Source organism: Carettochelys insculpta, chromosome 8, assembly GCF_033958435.1.
Source record: "Carettochelys insculpta isolate YL-2023 chromosome 8, ASM3395843v1, whole genome shotgun sequence".
Lineage (NCBI taxonomy): Eukaryota > Metazoa > Chordata > Testudines > Carettochelyidae > Carettochelys > Carettochelys insculpta.
Window position 1 is genome coordinate 10,954,234 of NC_134144.1, and position 25,275 is coordinate 10,979,508.

Genomic DNA, 25,275 nt, shown 5'->3' on the forward strand with positions numbered 1-25,275 from the left:
GTTAACAACAGGGCTTTTTACGCAGGCTTGATACTACGAGTTCTTCTCTTTCACTATGCTTGGCTGCCAATTTCCAAAGCTCAGTCTGACAAAACCTACAACACAGTTCACACTCTCCTTGTCGAATTACATCTGAAGTGGAACAAAATGGGTACGTAATTCACTTTCTATTAAAGTGTAACACCTTCTGTCTCTCACTCCTTTATGGCTGTAATGTAGTAGACATGTTTCCATGTTCTGCTTTGTTTTTTCAGCTGTTGCAAGAGTATGGGATATCAATTACTTCGTGCACAGAGGATGCTGACCAGAGGAACAACACCCAGCTCACATTACTTGTCACCTCTCTATCAAGTGCAGTAACATGTAAATCAACGCCTATTGGAGTCATCTCGAAGTAAAGCTCTCTCCCTTTTTCCATTAAATGGAGTGGATTAACTCTTTTAAAAGTAATATTTACCAAAACGGGATACTTCCTGCTCTGCTTTTAAACATACAAAAAAGGAGCAATATGCTAGCAAATTGAAGCCCACTTTAATAAAGCTTAAAGTCAGTAGCAAGTACGAATTTGGTCAACACCTACTTAACTGGATATTGTTGAATTTTAAGTTTGCTCTGTGGTACGTAAAGATTTTAAGTGCAACAAGACACTAACACTGCTTAAAGACTCAGTTAAGCTTTTAATTTATTTACTGTTTCCAAAATACACAGTTATTTAAAACTCCAGAGTTTTAAATGGCCATGTTACTTATTGTCATTACTTGTGGTTCAAGCCAGAAATGAGTTACGCAAATCATCCCAAATTAGGATCAATAAACCCTTTAGGTCATTTTCTGCCATCTCGTATTTTGTTTATTCCACCTTTTGAAGAAAACCCTTAGTAAAACATTTTGTACAAGTCTCAAAAGAATTAATCTGCATATATATAATTGTTTTAAAAATTCAAAATAAAAGCCCCAAATTTTGCCAGGGCCAGAAGTGAATGTTGGAAAATACAGGAAAGTAGGGATTTCAACTTCTGGCCAGGTTTACCCTAAAGGGGAAGGCTGACTTAAGATACAAGCTCCAGCTACATAAATTACGTAGTGGGAGCCAACATACCTCAATTTGAGCTTCTACGCAGTCTCCACTGTGGGAGGTCAATGGGAGCAAATGTTTCCATCACCTTCCCTTACTCCTCACGAAGAGCAGGGCACCCTCTGAATTTGATTTAGTGTGTCCCTACTCGATGTGCCGAATTCAACTCCAGAAGATCTATCCCATTTCCCTGTAGTGAAGACATACCCTCTTTAATGGCATAATGGGACACAGCAGCCGTGTCTACACGTGCCCGCTACTTCGCAGTAGCGGCACTAACTTCGAAATAGCGCCCGTCACGGCTACACATGTTGGGCGCTATTTCGATGTTAACATCGACGTTAGGCGGCGAGACGTCGAAGCCGCTAACCCTATGAGGGGATGGGAATAACGCCCTACTTCGAAATTGTGGGGTCCGCCATGGTGGCCATCAGCTGAGGGGTTGAGAGACGCGCTCTCTCTCCAGCCCCTGCGGGGCTCTATGGTCACCGTGGGCAGCAGCCCTTAGCCCAGGGCTTCTGGCTGCTGCTGCGGCAGCTGGGGATCCATGCTGCATGCACAGGGTCTGCAACCAGTTGTCGGCTCTGTGGATCTTGTGTTGTTTAGTGCAACTGTGTCTGGGAGGGGCCCTTTAAGGGAGCGGTTTGCTGTTGAGTCCGCCCTGTGACCCTGTCTGCAGCTGTGCCTGGCACCCTTATTTCGATGTGTGCTACCTTGTCGTGTAGACGTTCCCTCGCAGAGCCTATTTCGATGTGGTGCTGTGCAACGTTGATGTTGAACATCGACATTGCCAGCCCTGGAGGACGTGTAGACGTTATTCATCAAAATAGCCTATTTCGATGTCGCTACATCGAAATAAGCTACTTCGATGTAGGCTTCACGTGTAGACGTAGCCAGCATGTGTTACTCCCCTGGGTAGCCAAATGATATGGGATCTGAATGCTGTTGGTCCAGTACTGTTACTAATCTGAACACTACCAACACTGGACAAGAGCTTTGCCCACATCCACAATAATTTCAGTCCAGTTTTACTTGATTCATATTTCAGGAAAGGCAGGATGGAATGCTGTTGAAATTTCTTTTCTTTAAAAAGCCAAAAATACCCACTGTTTAAAAGGCTGAAATGTTAGGCATAACCCTGAGTGGGCAGGCAGACTGTAGATAAGAAAAATTAAATGTGTAAATTCTGTGTGGTATATGGCTCTAGAGTTTATTACATTATCCTGGAATTTACTGTGTGGTTGAAGAAATGAAGGAATTTATTCCATGAGAGGATTTAAGCCTGATCCAACTCCTGAAGTCAGAGGAACTATTTCCAGTAATTTCAACTGCCATTGGCTCATCTTCGTATTAACTTGAGTATAATTTGTTGCTATTTCTCAATGTAAGTGGGACAGAAGCAGGTCCTTAGAAAATACCACACGTAGGTACTGTGCTGATAGGTGTAATAAAAGAACCTTGGATGCATACACAGAAGAAGAAAAAGATAGATGAAAAATAAAATTTAGAAAATTGTCTTGACATATTAGAAAATGGTCTCAGCTATTCAAAGAAAGACATCCTGGACTGCCCCCTGCATGACATCAATAACAGCTGCATTATCAACTGCTTTTATATTAACCTCTTTAGCAATCCTGCTCGATACCAAACTAAATACCTTTTCATCGCTAATAAGCCCTCTCCCCACAAGATGGCCATGGCTCCTCTGAGATCACTGGAGACCACTGACTTCAATTTTGTTAAGATGCCTTCTGCTTCTGTATGGGTCTGTTTCTCTCTCAATGGCATTCCATTTTATTTTGCATTCCTAGTGTGAAGTATCATTTATACTTGTGCCATGTGCACTGCCTTATTTTGTTATGAATCAGAACAATATTTTAGTTCCTGAGGTTCACGTGGCTTGTAATGTTCTTAAGATGGCCAACAAAAAAAACTTACCTTTCTATTTTCTTGTCATATGTTTTTCTTTCCTGTTCCATAAACGTGCAGTAGTATAGTTGCTAAGGGCGCTTTAGATCCTTGGTATGAGAAGTAGCATCTTTCTACTATGACAGCATAACACCCATGTAATACCTCCTTTACCATAATTAAACAACCCCATCTCTCTTTTAAAGATTAGATAAAAGCTAGGGCTAAGGTTATAAAAACAACATCAGCCTGTCTTGCTCATGGGCAACAACACTACAGCTATTTGTTTACTGTAGTCTTAGAGCTGCATCTTGATAGAATGGGTAAGACATTCACAGATTATGCTGCTAGATGCTTGCTGAAGAATACAGATCTAATACATTGTGTTTCTCACAGGTATGTATTGCTGAACTCCTTCTGTCCACCTCTGCTGGCTGTTTCCAATGGGTGTTAGTGCCAGGCTTCACTAATGAAGGCCTGTATCAGAGGGGTAGCCGTGTTAGTCTGGATCTGTAGAGCAACGAAGGGTCCTGTGGCATAAGGTGCCACAGGACCCTTCGTTGCTCTAATGAAGGCCTGTCTCTCAGTCTCACCTACAAGTCTATTTATCTGGAGATACTGAATCTCTAGAGCCAGGTCTGGAAGAGCTTACTTTTTCTCAACTTACTGTAAGTGAAGCTCAAGGCAAAACACAGTGTCATTTCCTCACTTTAGAAGTCCAAGATCTAGACTTTTTCAGATTTAATTTGTAGTTCATCTTAAGCAGCTATATTTTCAGACTGCGTATACAGATCTCCTATTTATAAACCAGCCAGCTGAGTTTCCCAATCTGTTGGTCTCCTGGGCGATTTCAACATCCATGTTGATAATGCAGAGGATACATTTGCATTTCGTAGCATATCTCATTCCCCAGGTTTCTCTCAGCATGTCACTCTGTTGATATATTCTGTGGGACATACCCTTTGTTTTTTAATTTGCTCTCACTCTTTTTAATTTGCATCCACTTATCTTTTTTCACAGATCCTTCATCTCAACCTAAGATGTTTTCTACTGACACTTACTTCTTTCATTAATGTTTTGTTCCTGAAAATTTGTTTTGTTCTTGTACTCATTGGAGGGCTGGCTAATACTGCTTCTTTTTCTCTAATGAGGCTGTGTCTTCATAATTTCATTATGTGTAATATAATATTAACTTAAAAGATGCTCTTTGGAGACAGGATTTTTATAGCTCTCTTTAGTTTTTTGAGCAGAATTAAGTATGGTTATATTCAGTGGGAGGACTTTATGCCTTGACATACACTAAATTCTCTACAAGATTCATGCTTTTTGTACATGTGACACTTTAAAGAATATTTATTCATCCCAGCTAATATCTACTTACAACCTAGGCCAGCTGTTTAGTTTCAAAAAATTAACTGACTTTTAAACTATTCCATATTGTATCAACTGGCTTTTTTCTGTAAGGAGCTGAGTGGCTTTATTAGAAAAACTGACAAAACCCAACTCTGTCAGTTCCTCCATCCCTCCACTCCCAAGTATTCTTCTGGGAGATCTGTTTTTTAGTTCTCTTTCCTTTTTTTTTTTTTCCTTCTCTTTTTCTTTTTTGGTAAGAAATATCCCTGCTGCTGTAGTATTTTCTTTGCCACATTTTCTTTAGTTACTCCCATGGAAATTGCAGGGTGGCCTGACAGGTGCACTTCATGACTTGATGTCTTGACCCCTGACCTTCTTGACTTCTTAAAGAATTATTTTCAGTATTAAATACCTTATTTGGCATAGATAGGAAGCATCTTGTTAATTTCAACTAATGTTCCACTCTATTTTTAAGGAAGCTGTAATTACTCCTAAACACAAATGGTCTTCACTAACAAAATCTTATAGTAGACTTTGTAAGTATGATCTTGTTTACAATCTTTAACCTCTCCGTTAGACGAGAGTTTGGGAGATGTCATGTCTGCATACAAGCCCATTTTGAGATAGATGTGTAAAATAAACAAGCCCCATCCCAAACTGTTGCTTCCTTTTCTATGCCTGATTTGAAGACACTCAGTATTTAAGACAATAAATACACTTGTTTATCATCTTTGTGCACTTTTCTAGGGTTGGAATTTGACAGTGTTTCAAAATAAGTCTGAAGCCACCAGTGTGATACTTCATCTTGATTTTAACATAAAATGCTGCATTGTACCAATATGCAGAAATGAGAGAATCTCCATGTTTCTGCTGTGTATGGTTGGCATGTATGGAATTATCACTGACATGAGCAATTCCGTTCAGGATTTAGATTCTGTCCTCCTTGAAGTATAATGATATTCTTGATTACTCTGTCTTTTAGGCAGTTTTCAGTTTTATTGCCTGGCAGTGGGATACAGCAAGTTAGACTCCAGTGTGATTTTGGATTTAAAATAATCCTTAAAGCAGTTAAGAGCTCAGTCCCTCAGCTAATGATCTACCATGGAGGAATCATCTCCTTTTCTCTGCATGCATTTATCTTGGTTGTTTTATTGCAATTTTTTCCTGAAGGGCCTTGAGTAGGCGCTATATTTCCAATAAAACTGATTCAAAATGCACCTGTCAGGACTTTAATACCAACTAAAATCCTGCACATATTTCACATATAATGAAATCATTGCATGGGATGATATCAGATTTGAAGATTTTGCTGTATCATCAATAAAGTGCCACAGTCAAGATAAAAATCCTATTTAAAATTATCTCTATTCAAGTTACTAATAATATAGATTATTAAAACTAAAAATAAAAACACCCACATGTTCCATTATAAATGATTCTATTAATTACTGATATTTGATTTGGCCTCGACAATTGTTAGGTTATTCACTTTTGTTCAAAGCTATTCCTCATTATAGTTAATTTCTGATGTTATATACTAACACAGTTCTCTTGTGTTTGGGTTTCCAACACTGAAAATGGTATTCAAATTAAAACATGTAAAATAAAATTTCCATTCATAATACATTTTGGAGCCCCCTTTTCTCCATTCATTCTTTTATACTTTTTTTTAAAAAACATGATCTAACTTCTAGCCCTAAATTAAGTTAACAGTGTGTCAGAGTTCCACCTTATGATCATTGTTGAAGCATTTGTTCTGCTGAGACTGGTTTTTCAAGACAATGAGTGGTTACATTTTTGGAATTACTATGAACCACGAATCATTAGGTCCTTTTCTTTTTTTTTTTTTTTTTTTTTTTTAAACCAAAGGTAGATTTAATTTTAGATTTAAAATGCCCATGTTTATTTTTGTAAACTCACATTTAATTAGCGCACTTAAGTCTCCTTTCTTTGACTTAAAAAGCATTTTAATTTTTACACAAAATACCTTCCTCATCTTCATTGTTTCCCTTTTGTATTGTAAAACCACTATTTGTTGCAGCAGAAAACAAAAGTAATAGAGAAAGAGCTAGGCAGAGTGGAGATCGGATGACTTCATGAGATCCCCACGCAGACTGTAATGAATAGAAGCTCCCCGATTGAGAAGCAATGGTTGATAGTATGTGCCAAGATGATGAAACAAGAGGTATGCAGAAATAGAGGGGCACACTGAGCAAAACACTTCAGCATCCTCAGGAAACCTGGGCAATAATGATGTCCACAGCAATAAGCAGTAGGAGGCAGATGGGAGAGTGACAATAAAAAAGAAAACCATTGAGAAATGGGAGAAGAACGCATTAAATGAGGAAGATCTGGACTTTCCTAAGTGCCAGCCTCGCTATGAAAGAATCTCTTTTTGGGAGCAGATATGGCAGCACACGCCAACATTACAGTGAGGAAACTGACACAGAGCTGGTACCAACTCAGGAGGCTTCCAGCTCTAGATAGTAAAGAACCATCATTTTAGATCTTTTCAGTATCAAAAGGTTTATTTCTCCCCTAAGGAAGTTTACCGGGGAGTACAGAGGCCAGCAGCTGGACTGACCACATGGCAGAGACTGGGTGGGACCAGTATAGATTAATGTGAAGAGGGGACCAAGGAAAGAGTCACCGGGTCGAGGTACATGGTTCCAGTAGCCAGAATGCACCAGTGGCATGGATGAGCTGCAGCCCCACTTCCTGCCCCCAATGGAGGATATTGGACTTGATGATCTCAAATTGATCTCCCTGAATGACCCCACACTTTTGCCTACTTACACCATTATTAGGTCTCTGTTCACACTATAAACTTTAGCCAGGTGATGGAAAAATCATGCTGTAATCAATCCTCTGACATGGTTGTTTCTGTAGTGCAGGTTGCCCTTGGGGAGTCATAGATGCCATTCAAACACGCAGAAGACACGAGAGAGAGAGGTGCTTGGGAGGGCATTTTCCATCTCAGAAAACTGATGGAAATGATGAGGGAGTTTAATCCTTCAGTGTTTAAGAAGCTCTGGAATGGGGTACCTAGGGAAGTGGTAGAATCGCTTTCCCTATAAGCCTTTATGTCCTATCTTGACAAAGGCTTGTCTGGGATGATTTAGTTGGGGTTGGTCCTGTTTCCAGAAGGGGGTTGGACTTGATGACCTCCTCAGGTCTCTCCAAACCCTACACTTCTAACTTTTTCAAGATTTGTCAAGCCTGGAGTAGAAGGCAAGATTTGAGTCAAGTTAGCCAGTTTAGATACTTGTGTGAGCATATAACCTGTGTGACAATAGTTTGCAGTGTGACTTGTGTGAGCATATAACCTGTGTGACAACAGTGCAGTAAGTTAAGGACAACTATACATATCAGAGTGCATTAGTACTATATCACTAAGATAGTTATAGGCTAGAGCGGTGGTCAGTAATGGTGTGGAGGGGAGATTACTTTGTTGCCCATCCCGTGACTAGAAAATTGTTTACATCTCAACGGAAATTTTCAGAAAAAATGCAGCTAAATCTTAGTTGTTTCAACCTTAAGATGAACATTTAAAATTCTATGATGACTGCAACAGGCAAGTAAATACTACTGAACATCAAAAGTTGACAGAATAGCTTTGAACAAATGCTTAAGATATTTTCAGCAAGGCAGCCCTCATGACAGAACACACTTCTGATAATTCCCAAGACCTGGCTGTACTTGGATTAACAAATTATTTCATTGCTAATAAAGGTTTGGCAAGAATGACACATTCATAAAAATACAACATACGAATTATTCTGTACAGTTTCCTTTGTCCCAGGTTACTGCTAGTAAAAGTTGCAGTGGTGCCAAAGATCAGTACTGGCATTACTTTGAATGTTGAATATAAAATTCTTGCCATCCTCCTTCATGGGCTGAATCTAGTGCTGCAGTAAGCAAATGCAAATTCCAAGGCAGTATGTAATGCAGATATTAACTGGAGAGATGAACAATGGAAAAGAGAAGGGCAGATAATTTTTAAGCACCAGCAAAGTGACCAGAAGAAAACTATTTAGAACATCACAGTTACAGTATCAGAGACAGAGTGACCTTTTTAGGTTAGCTGTGTACTGGGGAGAGCAGGTTGTAATTGAAATGGGACAGACAATACAAATCAAACACAAAATGTACTGAACAAGGTAGACAGCGGTTCTATCCAAGAAGGTAGCCATTTTTAATTGGGCAGGTGACATTTGTACTGAAGCAGTTTAATACTGATGCAGGTTTCAAGAAAAAAAATTAAGGAATTATTTGCATGGAAAGAGCAGTGAGAGTGATTCCAGAAGGTAAAAGCAGGATGGATGAGCAGATGAGATGAGAGCTGAGGGTTTGTGAAGGTACATGTGAGGTGGGGATATTTGCAGTGCACAAGGAAAAAGCAATGGAATTGTAAAATGAGAGCAGACATGTAGGCAAAACCAGACATCGCAATCTTGAAAAGATGACAACTAGCTTGAACTTGATGAGGAAGCTAGGAGAGCTTGGTAAAGAACCAGAACTCCTCTTTGTTTCCCTGAGGGCCTCCCTTATGAAGGCAGCAGTTGTGGAAACTCTTCTTTTGCTCATACTGGTCGGAAATGGCTTTTGCCTAAATGACTGTCACTGCTACCTCACAAACTGTCACTTAGGGAAGGCTGCGGCCCCTTTGACAGTGCTGTCTTCATGCCTTTAGTGAGAAACTGAAACAACTTAGTCTCCTTAATTTGTCCAACGTTAAGGCTATGTCTACACTAGAGTGATCTGTCGACAGATGTTTTTGTTGGAAGATATGTCTCGACAAAACACTTTTGACAGTTTGCGGCCAGATTGCAAAGTGGATCACAAAAGCAATCCCCTCCATCGACAGAGTGTGGCCAGACTGCCCAACTGCCCTCTTGACAGAACAGCCAAGCAGAAACAGAGCAGACTGGGCTGCCTGGTGTCCTGGAAGCCCTGTTTGTCGATAGAGGGCCCCCTGGAACGTCCAGACTGCCTTTCTGTCGACAGAGGTGTTCTGCCTCATGGGGGAATGGCAGACTGCTGTTGACAAAAGTGCCGTGTTCTGTCGATTTACCGTCGAGAGAATGCCTTGGGGATGTGGACGCTCTGCTGGTTTTGTCAACAATACACTAGTTTTGTCGACAAAACCCTCTAGGGCAGACATAGCCTAAGAGATGAATTGATCACTGTTTTCAAGCACGCACCGGAGCAGAGTTTGTTTTTTTTTTAATTTAACCAAAAAAGGCACAAGAGCCAATGACTGCAAGATGAAGCTAGGCTAATTCAAACTAGCAACAAGTTTAATCCGGAGCGTGAATAGCCTGTAGAGCAACTTAGCTAGAGAAATGATGGCTTCTCCATCAGTGAGGTCTTAAAATCAAGATTAGATATCTTTGTATAAGGCATGCTATTGCACAGTGTTTGACCAAACATACGACTGGCTGAATTGCATGACAATCCTTCAAAGTTCAAGAGCTGAGGCATACCTGGCAGGACTCAGGGATTCAGCCCCAGTCCTGCTGAAGCCCTGAGGCCCAGCCAGTGAGCCCTGAGGGGCTGAAGCCCCAAGGTCACCCTCTCCACTCGACAAGTCCCTATCATAAAACCCCACTGCAAGGCAGTGGTCCTGTTTTCAACCTTCTGCCTCCAAAGCTGAGTAGCTGGTGAAAGGGAAGGGAGAACCAAAGCTCTGCAAGCTACACTTGGATGGTAAAAGCCGCATGTGGATCGAGAGCCACAGCTTGACCACTCATTCGTAGCTCAGACAGAAGTCATGATCTCAAAGCTGAAATTACTGGGTAAGATTTAGTGTTATTAAGCAAGCTAAGAATAGATATTCACAGTGGTCCAGTCTGGCTTTGGAAGCTCTGATGCCTCTTTTACTTATCTAGGAAACGCAAGCTGCACAGTGGATCCTGAATATGACTCTCCTGACAATAGCAATGCAGTGTGCTGTCACTATACCATGGAGCCCGTTCTTCAATTAATACATTGATAGATTTCCCATCTTCATGGTGCATATTATATTGAACACAAAGGGTCTCGTGAATGGAAAGTGTCAGTTGGCTCAGCCCTCTTCTTCCTGGCCACATAAGAGACTGAAACAATCTGAATTCATATTTTAGTCTTTAAAGTTATTTTTAATTCTCTTTTTGCCACACTTGCTGGTTCTTGGATCAGATGAAGAGCCTTGAGGAACTGAAACATTACCTTTTGTTGGCATCATCATTTCTTAGCAAGGGGCTTAGATCTGTGACATATCTCACTGAATCACCAATCCCTGGGCCTGTCTTTGTGACTATCAGCTCAGTTTCTATCAGAGCCTCCTTCTGAATCAATTAGGAGCAAGGAATAACTCTTCACACTAAGGACATAATATTTCTCCAACTAGGGCTGCCATTGGCAAAATTATAGCTTGCAATGTGACAGACCACAATTAAATTCAAGTGTAACCCCTACCCCCCACCTATGAGCGAACAAACTGGTTTCAACTTCATCTCTCTCCACTGGTTTCATCAAATAAATACTTCATATGTGAAAGACAGATGGGTGACGGAAGATAAACAACCACGGTTTGTGGCTCCTCATAAGCCAGGCTCCTGCTTCTCATATAGCACCTGGAGGAGCATAAGAATCAAGTCCTCTTCCTGCTAACAGGGAGGATTAAACATTGCTCAATAACAACATTCAGCACTGCTAACCCTAACCCTGGGTCATCACAGGACTGAGTGCCAAAAACTGTATCTCTCCTGCAAAGCTTTACATTCTGCCTTCACTGGGAGATGACATAGCACAGGGCGGTATGAGATGGGGACCTGCCACTAGCCTGCCCAAGTAACACACCAGGAACTCTGTAGGTAACATTTGCCTCTTTCTTAAAGCCCATACTCTGGTACTAGCTTTGATAAAAAACTTGACCACATAACTCAGTTGGCTACTGATTAAGCTGGTCACTTAATACAGCTTCCTTTAAAGCTCTTGTCTTTTTTTTTTAAACAAGTATTTCTACTTTTAATTAAAATATACTCTTACATAGAACAGATTCTGCTCCCATTAAAACCATCAGGACAAACATTTGTTACTGAAAGCTATAGGAGTAGGATTAAATTAATATACTTTAAATCCTCTGCTTCTTTTTTTGAAAAGGCCAGCTCCCTTACAGACCCGCAGTCTCTCTAATTCTGCTATAAAACAGAGGTTAAGGGCAATGAAGCTACATTGATTCACACCAGCTAAGACTCTGATCCGTTGTGCTTTCATTAAACTTCTCAAAACCTAAGTTCATAGAGCAAAGTGCCACGGGTGTTTGAAAGCTGGAATTTGAACTATATGAAAGACACAGCAGCGGAATTTGGGTAGACTACCATTCACAATTGTGCATGGCTTTTCGATAGCCTCGCACACCTTCAGAGCTGAATGGATGCCCTAGGAATGTACAGTATATTTTTCAAAGTAATGCGATGGTACCTCTAGTTCTCTCTTGCCCATTTCAGAGGGATGCCAAAGCTTTCCTATTCATTCATTCCAATCTCTCATGCTCTCCAACATGGCTCCTGCTTGTTGCCAGGTAGCAGTAACAGCTTTATTGCATGGGCATCTAATTATGCCAGCTATTGTGCTGATCTTTTTCCCAAGAGAAATAAGCCACAACCCAAGCCTGGATGCTTTCCTTTCTGTTGCAAATGTATCCTTCCTGCCTCCCTGGCACTTTTTAAGCTTCGCTTGTCTGCTTGGTGAACTTTGCCAAGTCCCATATGCTGGTGACATTTTTATAAAACTATGTAAAATTTGAAACGTACTTAATTTGTTAGGAAATGGTCTCTGAAGCCCCATTCTACCACTCCTTTCTACTTCTAAAAGCAAGTTGTGTTCAGGCAATTACACCTTTTTGCACTGATTGGTTGATAACAAGAAGGTGAGAAGGATTTTGGTAATCTACTCTTGAATTGGACTGCCTATATATATAATTTTTTTTAAACTGATTTTCTACAACGTTCAAGATGCTCAGTGTCATCACACTGCGCTTGATGAGCTTTGGGAAAACTCTAGCTTATTCCCAAACTTCTATGTAGCAGAATGCTTGGGAGAGGCCAATCTGGCTGCAGACATTAATGGGCACCTGAGCAATATCTCTAATGGAGAAGGGGCACAGCATGGGCTAAAATGTCATCTGCACGCTGCTGGCTTTTAGCTAGACATCACATCCAGATCAAATAGAAACAGCTGTCTCCCACTCCCACTGGTGTCCTGTGAGTTGACTGAAGTTCAACAACTGGAGGAACTGCAAGTGAATAAAGCTAAGCCCTGGAAAGGAGGAGGCAATACTGGGAGGAGAGGAAAATACATTGAAGAACTTGCAATCTCAATAATATCACCCCAGTAATAGCTGCTGTGTAGACATACCTTCAGAGGCTGCGTCTACCCTACCGCGATCTTTTGAAAGATGGTCTTCCAAAAGATCTTCTTGTGAAGGACCGAATCCACACACAAAAAGGAGCATTAAAAGATCAATCCACTCTTTCTATAGACAGCCTCCATGTAGACCCCTGCTCTTTCAAAAGAAAGGGCTAGGGATCAAAAAAATCTGGCTCCATGAGGACTGCTCTTTTGAAGAAATGGCCCATGGAGCATCTACATTTTTTTTTTTGAAAGAAACTTTTAAAAGGAGGCTCTCTTCCTGATCCAGCGAAGAAGAGGACTTCTGGAACAAGAGCCGTATTCTTTCGATTTCGGATAGAAAGGATGCATTGTGTGTGTGGATGCCTCATGTGTTTTTTGGAAAAGGGCCAGATTTTCCAAAAGACCTTGCTAGTGTAGACACAGCCAGAGAGAACATGAAAGAGAAATGCACTACAATAAATGGGGCAGAGAAGATATACTGGGCACTCCTGTTCAGGTTTTTCTTGTGCTCAAGAACAAGCGGATAATCAATGATCTTGAAAGGCAACAAAATTTAAAACTGATTGGCTTTTTTTTTTTTTAATCTACATATACTTAACCTGTGAAACTTGCTGCTAGAAGACATAACTGAGAACAAGAACTTAGCAGGATTCAGAAAAAAAGGAATGGATGTATATATGGATAATGAGAAAAGGACAAAATATAGAAAACATTTCTGGGACTCAAATGGCACTCTGTAAAAGCAGTGCTGCTGAAGCAGTGTTAGTCCCAGGATATGAGACAAGTAAATGAGGTTTTTCTTGGACTAGCTTCTGTTGACAGAAGAGAAACACTTTCATCAAGCTTCAAAAAACTTTTCTTCAGGTCCTCTGAGGCTTTGCATGTTCTTCCACCTGCAGAAGCTGGTCCAATAAATGATATTACCTCACCCACCTCATCTGTCTAATATCCTGGGACCAACATCACGGCAAACAAGCACCAAAACAAGTCGCTAAAAGGCAGTTATTAAACTGCAGATGTATTCTGTGGTTTAAGCAACACAGCATGCATTAAAATGTTCTTGTTCAAGTCCAACGGCGCTGAAGTTTGTGAAACAGCTTTTCTTAGAGAGAATGAATTATTTTCAAGCAATGACATATTCTCAATATTCTAGTTTTTAGTGCTGTATCATATTACATTAAGGTCAATCAGCCTTTGCAAGAGTACATTTAGAAACAAACAGTCAAACGGAAAAAAAGCAAAAGAAAAAAAATGCATGTGCACTGCAGCTACATCCATTTCTAAAAATAACAGCACTCATGTGCCATGACTTTTGGGGCCCTCAGGAAATGCTGCAGTAGTTGACAGTCTCACCTTCCTATAGGAAAACTTGCTTCTCCACATAATCTACCTAAGATTTGCTTTCTTGCTTAGTATGATCGGAGGGGAAATATTCTCTATTGTCATTTTCTTCCCACTGCTCTAACCTTTCTAGCTTTCTAATTTTCACACTCTGCTATTCTAACTCCCCCAAAACCTTGGTTGTTATGTTTGAACATTATCCTCTTTGTCATGCCCGGCTGATTCCAGACTAAAATTATTCGCCATCCATTTGTTAAGAACATAAAGAAAAACAAACCTCTAGGAGTGCTCTCCCATGGGATTGCTTTACAGTATATAGTTACCATATTGGAACAGGATTACTCGTAACATTTTCCATGCAGCAATGGCGGTACTGATGGAGCTGTCATTGCTGCACTACAAACTCAATGCTCTGTCACTGCCAGTTATGATTTTAGTACTATAAACTTTGTCACAGTTCTGCCCCTACTAAGACCTGCTATAACTCTCATACAATCAGCTTCCTCAATGTCATGTTCTTTCCCCACGCATCATGACTCTTGCTGACATGTTCAATGAGAACAACTTTATTTTTTTAAATCAACTGTCTAAATTATTAATACAGTTATAAAGATGGCACTCGATCATCTGCAGAAGGCAGCGAGACAAAACAGCAACATAATCTCTCATTTCAGACATCTGTCTCATGCAGATTTCCTTAAAAATTGCAGGGAGAATCAGCTCAGGAGAAAGCCTCAGTAACATACCTGGGTAAGGATGCATATTGCCTTTCCATCCCTTCAAAGTGGATATTGTGTGAACTCCCATCTGGACCTTTTCCAGACACCTGTGGAGAGAAGAGTAATTAGAGATGAATATCAATTATACACCCCAGTTACTGACAGAGCATCTCAAAATGATAATCAGAGAACAAATGATGCTGCAGAGTGCCAAAATCAACAAAAGAAAGGCAGGGACTCAGACAATCCACAAATCTTGTACTTAACCTTATCATTGCTAGGAAGGAAGGGTTCCATATCAAAAGATTGTTCAGAACAGGTACCTTCTTCGGTGCTGGTCCCTTGGCAGAAGGCCAGCAGAAATACTGTAAAATTTTCTGTTAGTCTCCCACCCAATTCAGTAAGATCAGGAGTTAAACCTGATTATATAAAACATCGCACTACTGCTGAGTATGAGTGCATCGTTCGAAAGGAAGAGGAGTTTACATTTTAATTCCAGGCCTGTTTATCATCTGCTGTCAATTTTTTCCACAGTAAAAAATGTGATATAAACACCTTTTGCTTTTATTCATAACACAAATAAAGACACTTTCCATAGCACTGTTTTAAAGCAGAATATCTAACATGGATGCCTGCGCATTTATGATGCTCTAATCTTGTTTCAGAAATGAAGCATTATGGTGCTCAATGAAAGCATCGGCTCTCTACTTGGTCTGTTTTCAAAATGGCAGCTATAGTTGGCTGGGGTCTGAGAACCTATCAGGACTGGTCAAACTGAGGTAGGAACACTGAACTTAGATGCTTTCAGCTCAGGGGAGTCCTCCAGATTTCACTCACTCAATGCTTGTTGATGGTCCAAGTGTTAAGAGCCTTGTTAAAATGGAACTATTATTCTTTTTCTCCATAAATGCAGAAGGCTCACTGACTGCATTCAGTGTTTCAAACATTAGTATGTAGTCTTATTCTGGCACTGCTAGAATCAGCAGTTTTATAAAGCAATATACCATGAGGCCATCTAAAATCCCCTTCCTCCTTTGCAGATTAATGGCAGAAGGGAAGATTTAATACCTTTTCAAACACTATTTAACAATTCATTAAGAAGAAATGAATAAATCACACTAGGCTTTCTGTAAATGTCTGATTATAAAAAGAGGAAACAAACCAAAAGTAACATGTTTTTCACATTCTGCAGGTCAGAGCACCCTTCTATCAATCTTGTAATTGATGCACAATACATCAGTTTAACTAAAGAGATTTAAAATCTGTGGTGATGGAAAATTTGTGCAGTGGGTTGTAATTAGGTTTATTTACCTATACATAATGTTTTCATTGACAATATCTCTTGGAGAGATCCATTACACAAAACAAGTCCAAAACAAACAAATGTATTATCACATTAAGTTGCTAGGCACATTTCAGGAATTATTGCCAACTAGCCATGTGATGCCAAGTATGAACCCTAATATTCTGGAGCTAATATTAGTAATAATCCAACCTTAAGAACTGTTTCTGGAAGGGCCCTTGGCTAATGTCTCTGATTGAATCAAAATTGTAAGGGGACCTTAAGGGGTTTTTGAGTACCAGAAAACAATCGTTTGATTTGAAATGGCCCTACTTTAACAGTGCTTCACTTAAGGGGGGGAAAAATAACTGCCCTAGATTTCCAAATGGGCAGAAAGCAAAAACAGATTATCTTGTTCATTCTTCCACCAGTAAAAGTGACACACGTTTTATACAGCGAATGAGTACAAAATTTCACAGTCACTTCAGCTGTTCTCACACATCTAATCTGAGCAGGTTGGCAATTTTCCTTAAATAGCTGGGTACTCTGGTGATAGACAAAGCCAGAACTTTTTGCTATTTTTTGAGGAAAAGCAAAGGAAAAAAACACATTTAAGGTTTTATTTACAGAGCACAAAAATTATGTGAAATATGGTCTCCCTGCTTGATGCAGGGTAGAGGATACAGGATAAATGATACACAGGGTAGTCAATCCGAATTCTAAATCAGAATGCAAGTTTCCTGGTAACTACCTTTAAGCCTACTAAGCATAAACACAGTCAATGTACAGCTATGGGAAATGACGACATTTACTGGGTCTTTACCAGGAAAAACTTATGTAGTCACTGTGTAGGTGAAAAGTACTTAGGTTAGATGTGTGCATTGTAACAACCTGAAACATCAATTTTTTGATTGTTTCTCACAGAGAAAATAAAAGCAGGTGTCTCCTGCCAGTTCTCTTTGTGTAAGTGTTCTGAGATACAGTTACCATAGAAACTAATTGTGGATACAGTTTCAAACATTTGGCTCCACATAACTGATGGGTAGACACCCGTGAAAACCTTTTTCATTTTATAGTTTATTTCATGTTGGGGGAATTGTGTCTTACTTTGTTTTGTCTTGGGAGGCTCAGGTGGGGTGAGCTGCCCTCCAGTTGCAGAAAGAACCTGTTCCAACACTCACTGTACAGTGGTGTTGGGCCTGTCTCCCTGTTCTGGACATTGCAAGCTGTTGCATGGGACCACAGGGCTGTACTCAGCTTTGGCTTGGCAACCCTTCCACCACAGGGGGGGTGGATCAAGCCAAAGCGAACTGTGTGCCAGGTCATAACACCTGGAGCAGAGCCTAGCTCTGTCATCTGCAGATGCTGCTGTGAGGTTAGTTTTTTTTCATTCATGGTTTTTAACTTTTGTGAAAAACACGAGGCTCTACGAATAGTTCTCTACACCCCTTGTAGAACTATCCAGTTAGCTGGAAGAGCAAATTCTTCCTGTGTCTTTAATTAAAGACTCAGCCATCCTTTCTCATTTCCTTTTTTTCATCTGTCTAACATCAACAAAGATGACAGATTGCTCAATTAAAAGTAAAATGGCTTCTGAGAGAAGACATTGACCTGAAGAAAAGACAAAAGTTACTGCACTGGAAATGTGTGCCTCTTTAAATAGTTAGCTGTGTTCTAGAAACACCATCAGACATGGCTCTGTACCATTCTTTACACTTTTGGGGATTAGTTAGGGTGAATAATTTGCTTTGGAAAGACTAACTTAATATGATCAAGCACCAAGCAGTAAAAGTAAAGTTGATCTGCAAGTCCAAACATTGGTGCATAATCGGTTTTAAGCACAGTATTTGCTTGCCTTACTATTAACTATAAATAATTAACTGTATTAACTCACAAAAAAAGATCTAGCCATCACTATGCAGAGTTCACTATAGACCTCTGCTTAATTCATAAAAGTGGTCAAAAAACAAGCAAAACATGAGGATGGGAAAAGAATAGGATCGACAATTATATAGAAACTATTATAATGCAATGAAATAAATCAGCAATTTATCTGTAGCAGGAATACTGTGCACGGTGATACTATGTATTAGAAAGGGTGAAAAATTATTGGAAGCTGAGGAAGAAATTAAATGATCAGGACTAAATTTAGCAAGAAGATGAACATTTGAGAGGACAGAACAAACAATGAACTGTATACAATAAGCAGATTAAGCATTTTTATCTATTCTCTCAAAGGCCGTTTCTATACATGCCACTTTTTCCGAAAGTGGCATGCTACTAAATGGCCCAAAAAATGCTTATGAGGCACGGATGTAAATTCCCCATGCCTCATTAGCATACTGTCACACGATTTGGAGTTCAGAAGAAGCTCTTCTGGACTCCAAAACAGCCTGTAGAGGCGTGGCCCCGGGGGATCTCCCGGAAAGAAATCCTCCTGCGGGAAGCCCCTTCTTCATCAGCAGGTTTGGTCAAAGTCAGGTCAGGTTCCTAGAATGCCAGACTAGAAAGGCTCAGCTTGTACCTTTTTAAAATAAATAATAAGCAAACAACAAACAATTAATCTGGGGAACTCACGGCCAAAAGGTTTCACTGAGGCCAATAACATAGTAGATTTCTAAGAAGAAGAAATGATAGTTTGGTTGCAAATAATTTCCTAAATTTGCCAATTCTTCCAAGAAAAACTGCCCCCAAACCAAAAATTAAATGAATATAGACCAAACCCAGTGAATAGCTTACATCAGCAGAGGGTCTGCACTGACCGACAAGAAATGATTTGCCAGTGCCAGGAAATGTTGTCATGAACTGTTAATTGGGGTATCTGGAAATACTCTTCCATATTTACCTGCAAGTAAGTGGTGGTATCAAAAAAAAGAGTCTGGCCCACAAGAAGTCGTGTGCTTCCCTTCATGCTGAAGGTGAGACTGCTCACCTTTTCTGCTCAGAAAGGGTTTTATTTCATTCTTCCTGGTCCACATTTGACTTGTCATTGGGTCTTTTCTCTGAAGCCAACATAAGTTTAAGGCAAAGAAATTTACTTAGGCAAGTGCTAGTTGGGCTATGATATTCAACATGATGGGCGGTGAGCACTTCTGGTGTTGGTAGGGTATTCTATGCCCACAAGCACACCCATACATTATATATTTACATGGAGAGGTCATTACATTTCTCAGTATTGACTATGTGTTTGCATGTTGCCTAACAAGAAGGGGTCCTGGGTTTTAACTGCGGTCGCAAGGTACTACCACAATATAAATGATAATTCTCTTTCCATAATTCCTACGGCCCCTTTTTCGGGAGATCAAGATCCCACTCTGGATGGCATTCTGCCTCTCGCTGGGGTCCTACTTTGCCTGTTTGATAGATCATCATGACTTCCCTAGTGACCTACTGGTGTTCCCCCACTATGTCCTTTCAGTTTGTAGTGTATTAGAATGGAATTGTAACCTAACAATCCAACTCTTATGCTGACTGTAAACTCCCAAATTTCAGAGAACCACACCAGAGAGGGCAATCATACCAAGCCATGACCTCAGGTGGGGTAGGACGGGCATATGTAGGACACACACAGGACATCACAACAGTCTTACTCACCCAGCTCATAAGGCCAATGTTAGAGTTACAGGGTGGGACCCAGTGCATGAGTCCTTACACTTTAAAGGAGACTTGTGCTCCTACGTCCACCTGATATCTTCAGAGCACAAGGCTGAGAATAAGCACAGCATATTACATATTTTGCTACTTAGTACATTTCTCGTGATTATCTCTTAAGGGCTTACTCCAGATGCCTGTCTGACCTCCCTGCTTAAAGCTCTGCTTTTGTCTGGAAGCACATCTAATCACATGGGTTGCAATTCAGCATGCAAAAAAGAGCTACAGAAAGAGGAATGTGCTCTTTGACCTGCAGGTCTCCTCTCTGCTGGGACACACTTGGTTTTTGTTGTCTATTAGGTGAAAACTGAGAAAAACAGAGTGGTAAAAATTAATTTGCCTCTGTTTCCCCCTTGATGGTTTGTGCACAGATCAAAATTCAAAACTCACCAGTTTGACCTTCAGTATTTTAACTATTCACACAGCTCTAGTAACTGGACATTTTAAAACACAGCCACTTGATTGGATACATTTTTCTTTACAAGCCAAAGTGGCAGAAAGGGTGTTATAGAGGGAGATGGACTTGGTGAACAGATGGAGCTGGTCTGGATGATCTAACAGGTCTTTTCCACCTTTGATTCTGTGATCCCTTCATTATGCAGTGTTCCTAGTCCTTCATCTAGGTTTTTTAATTTTTAAAGCAAAAGGCAAACATTTAAATTTAAAAATTCTAACTGTGTCCCTAGTTCAAAAGACTATTTCTGATGTTTTCCTCACATACAGAAAAAAGGGTGTATTTTGGTTTCCTGGTTTTGTAATGAAAGTTGAAACAGTGATTTTGCGTTATTATAACACTCATCATTTCTCTCTCTAATTTGGATGGTTTTTAATAAAGCTCCATTGATTTCCCTGAAAGAAATCCCTCCTGGCAAAAGCAGAACACACACGCTGATTGCTAAATATGCAGCAATTATCATATTCAGCAGCATACTTTAATATCTTATTTATAGATGTATCTATGTATAATTTGGTTTAATTAAGTTGCATTGATTTTAATGACAGCAGCAGTCCTCAAAGAAGGAGTTATATGATCCCATCAATACCACTCTACCATTGTTTGGACATAGGATAGCATCTTCAGTATGTCTCCTTTGTATACGCCTTTCCTTTTCAAGTGGCTATGATGGCAAACCCAAGTGACATTCAGTGGAAAACCTCTAAACCACCTCCATGTGATTGAGATCACTTTGACTTTCCCTATGACTTGCCAGTCTTACATATAGGATAATTTGGGAGAATGAAGACAGAATCAATGTTTTGCATGTGGTCGTGGACTTGACTCTTGCTTTTGAAGAATTTCGTGCATTTGTTTCTATTCTAGATGAAATTTGTGGCACGTACAATTTTATATTTGCATTCCCCAATTATTATATGATGTCCTTAGTGTCTTATGTTGGTGGAGGAAACACCCAATTCTTACCCTTAGCATCTCTCCTTGAGAGTTCCACATGATGATTAAATATTTTAGGGCCCTGATTCAACAATGGCCCTGTGTGGGTTGACCTCTGCATCCGCACAGAGCCCCAGATGCAGGGCCAAGGCCTCGCATATTTTGAAATCAAGCTCTGTGGGCTCAGGGTCATAAGGTGCTGAGCATTCCAGACCTGATCCAGTAAAGTACTTAAGCATATGCTTAATTTTAAATACCTTTATAGTCCCCTTGATGTCTGTGGGTCTGGCGACATCCATAGTTAAGTGTGTGTTTACATGCTTTTGCTGAATCAGTGACAGAGCACTTAGCTTTCCAGAATCAAAGACTACAAAACTAAAACCACAGTAACAGTGCCTTTGTCCCTACTATTTTTGACAATGTTTGTCATAATTTAAACAGTGTAAAATTTCTCTTGTAAAACTCCTGAGAACTAAGATAACACTTCCTTTCTTCACTGAAAATATATAATTACAACAGGAACCATACATATTGTCAGCAGAGTGGTTCTGTCCATTTGGTGGTTCAAGGCAGGTGCTCCAGGCCTGTGGCAGTTACCTCAACAGCCCTATGGATGGGACCTGCAGAGTTGTGGGGAGGCCTGGTGTGGAGCAGGGGGTGTAGCTTGAGGAAGCTGGTGTGGGGTGTGGGGAGAGCAGGGCCCGGATCTCTCATCCTCCTAGGGATGGCCCTGTTTCTCACAAACACTTAACCACCATTCCAATAGTGGAGAACCTTCGGTCTAAATTAATCCACAAGGCCTATAATGACTGCCCTGTTGATGATCTGAAATATTTTTAGGACAGCAAATATACTGGAATGTCTTTAAAACATTATGTCTCAGGATCTCCATCTATCACCCAGTCTTAGTGTGTATATATTTTTCACACAGGGTGAAAAATGAGCACTAGTTTTCTAAATCACTGCATCTCAGAATACATCAACGTTAATTTTATAAGAATTATCCATTTTAAAGAAGTATCCATGTTAAAATGCAAGGGCATGATCTCAAAGGAAGAACTTCAAGGCAGCTATGCTACTGCATTTGTGGTTTCTGGTCATCATTTTTCATTCACTGATTATCACTATAAGTGTTGATTAATAGTTATGTTCATGCTGCTAGAATGCATTTCCCTTGGGTGAAAAAAACATTATTGTGTAAAGAAAAAGGATAATAATCACACCATTCTTCCTCTTTCCCATAAAAAAATGCACAGAGACAAGCATATCAGAGTTACTGATGATCTTGGCTTCCCTGGTTAGTGGTTTTGAACAGTTTTGCTTAAAAGATGAGCTCAAGCAGTCAGAACATTAATTTGACAATCAGTTTGTGAGACAATTAAGTGCTTCTTAATCTCATGAGCCCTCTTCTTTTGGAAAACAAACAAACAAAAAAGAGATATAATCAACAGGCCTTAGATAGCAGTTTTGCTGATATACAGTCATTTTATTTTTGGATTCCTTCTTCCTTAAAATCCCCAAACCACCACGAAGCTTCAATGACATCTGCACATCAAACTTGCAACTAGTAGAGATGATTAACTTAGTGCTTATTTTTCCTCCTCAGTAAGGCCCTAGCTCTTATTCATTGAGGTGAGCTCATGATTTAGATTTACGTACAGAGAAAAATTCTTTATAACGACAATAGAGACTACAAGCACAGACGGGAACTTTAAAAAGAAAACAGGCTGTTCTTATACAGTGGTTGCATTTAAAAACATGGCAATTGCTGTCGCTAAATAGAAAACACGATCTCATCATTTGCCATATCCCCTATAAGCAAGTACATGGAATTCAGCAAAGGGGGAAAATGAAGTTATAAGAGAGAACTAAAAAGGTTTTGAGTGCACAGTGGATATTCTGTTTTCTGAATCTCCATTCCACAATCCCTGGGTCCCAGATCCTTGAGGGCTATCAGTTTCCTTTGTCCATGCTAAAAGAGATCATTTCCTGCCCCCTAACTTTCTCCCTGGGTGGCTTTTCTTTCATTAATCCTATAATGTGTTTTTGTGACTGCTACTTCTTAATTGTCTCTAATGAACACCAGACTGGTGACAGCCTCCTCACAATACTTACTGCTCATGCTTAAAGCAGAGACCCTTCAGCTAATGATAAAAGAACTTTAACACTCCCTCCACTCCTCCCTGCTAAAAGCTCAGTATCATAATCCGCATTGTTTCTTCTTAAAAGAGTAGGTGCACTTCAATTACTTTAACACAGAGGCAGATCAATTCACATGGTCTCACCCTAAACCTCTCACAGAAGGAACCATTTAATTTGGGATTAACATTTTTTTGAGTGGCTGGGGTGGGGGGCTAGGGCGACCGTATCTCCCTGTTCCAAATACAGGACATGGAGCTATGAGGGGGAGGGGCAGCTCCTCCAAGCCCTGGGGAGCCGGGAAGGAGGTGGCAGCTGCTGGCGGTCCCCAGGAAAGCCGGCCAGCACTTCGCACGAGCCCGGGGAAAGCGGCAGCCACCGATACTCCCCAGGGAGCCCCAGGGAAGCCACAGCTGCCCAGGCTCCCGCAGCATCCACGAGCCTCGGGCGGCGGGGGTGGTGGCAAATACAGGAGAATTAGCCTCTTTTAAAAAAGAAGTCGGGATGCCTTTTTGGCGTCCCAAATACAGAACCATCCCACCTAATACGGGATGGGTGGTTACCGGTGTGTGTGTGTGTGTGTGTGTGTGTGTGTGTGTGTGTGTGTGTGTGTGTGTGTGTGTGTGTGTGTGTGTGTGTGTGTGTGTGTGTGTGTGTGTGTGTGGTGGACAGAGGACATGGAGCACAAGCCATTTATCTCCCTTTTAAGTACATTGCAACATACAGTGAGCCACTTCTTCCCATCCTTCAAAACTGCCTTAAATCCAACTCTTTCTGTTAGCCTAGAATTGCAACTAAGCTCCTTTTTACTCCTCCCCAGTCTGCGTTCTTTGCTTTTCCCCTCACTGTAATTAGTTTACAAGACTACTTATCCACACGATTACTGCTTTTAAATTGCAGCCTCCTTTTCTTTTACTCTAGTTCATCATCTTGCATCATTTTGCCTTGCTATGGGTATAACCAGTTCTATAAGGCATTTTCTCATTATGTTATCTCTTGATATAAAGCATTTTGAAATACTTTGTATGACACACACCGTATGGAGTAAATTGAATTGATTTTTTGTTCTCAAAGTCAGGGGCTTTCAGCATCTTTCTTCAGCCAAGTCAGCAGAGTTCTCTGTGCCCACTGCCAACAGGCAAGGACTACTCTTTGCAACACCTGCACAATCTTTTATTATCTTGATTAGGGAAAATGGGATTGTAATGTCAGGACCTGGGGAACAAACGGGGGAGTCTCTCAAGATTTATATTCATTAGGGTTCTAGCGGACTAACGTCTCCAGTCCAGTTTTTGTAGCATTTCATGATCAGAATCCGAGTCTGATATTGTGCTTTAACTGCCTGCACCTGGGATTGGAGCTGGATGTCGGGTCGTGTTGGAGAGGGAGGAAAACAGAAGGGTATGGTCCCAAATTGCACAGCAATGGGTGGAAACAGACAGTGAAAAGCTTCCTACAGTTAGGCAGACTCACAGGGGAGGGAAAACCTTTCATTGCCTAGAAAATCTTGCCTTGTTGGAGGCCCTCAAGAGTAGAAGTGGTAGCCTAGGGGCAGTAAATCTCTCACTAGTATTATTACATGCTAAACACTTAGCTACTGTACCAACCAATGCACTACCACAAGGAAGAAAAGGAGGAAAAGCACAACAAAGGGGAAAAAGGCAAATAAGCAGATAAAAGAGGAAACCTCCCCCCACAAACTGCTCATGTTAAAGAAAACAGCAAACAGCTATCATCTAGTTGTTAAAATTTAACCCCAACCCCTTCTATTGTGATTTAACAGCACACTGGAACAACAGTCTTAGAATTTCAATAGTTAGTCTGTTTCACAGGGTATTAAACCCACCTTAATCCTGTTAAACACTGATATGACTAAAGAGAGTCTCTCTCCTGAAATGGCATTATGACAAAAGCTCTCCAGACAGCAAATTCAATAGGACTTAAAAAAAAAAAATCCCTGGATTAATACTGAGCAAACTGCATCAGTATGAGCAGGTTTCAAAAGCAGTTGCTTTCCA

At 40.5% G+C, this 25,275-nt stretch overlaps 1 protein-coding gene across 4 annotated transcripts in view; it reads right to left on the reverse strand.

Moving 5' to 3' along the window:
• Positions 1–25,275, reverse strand: part of PARD3B (par-3 family cell polarity regulator beta) — a 614,980-nt gene that overhangs the window by 41,154 nt on the left and 548,551 nt on the right. For all 4 annotated transcript variants that reach the window (XR_012646411.1, XM_075001347.1, XM_075001346.1 and 1 more), the window contains one exon: positions 14,823–14,902. Coding sequence is in view for 3 of the 4 variants with exons in the window: in XM_075001347.1 (XP_074857448.1) it covers positions 14,823–14,902 (80 nt within the window). In the remaining variant the exon portion in view is untranslated. The remainder of the gene's footprint in view (positions 1–14,822; positions 14,903–25,275) is intronic.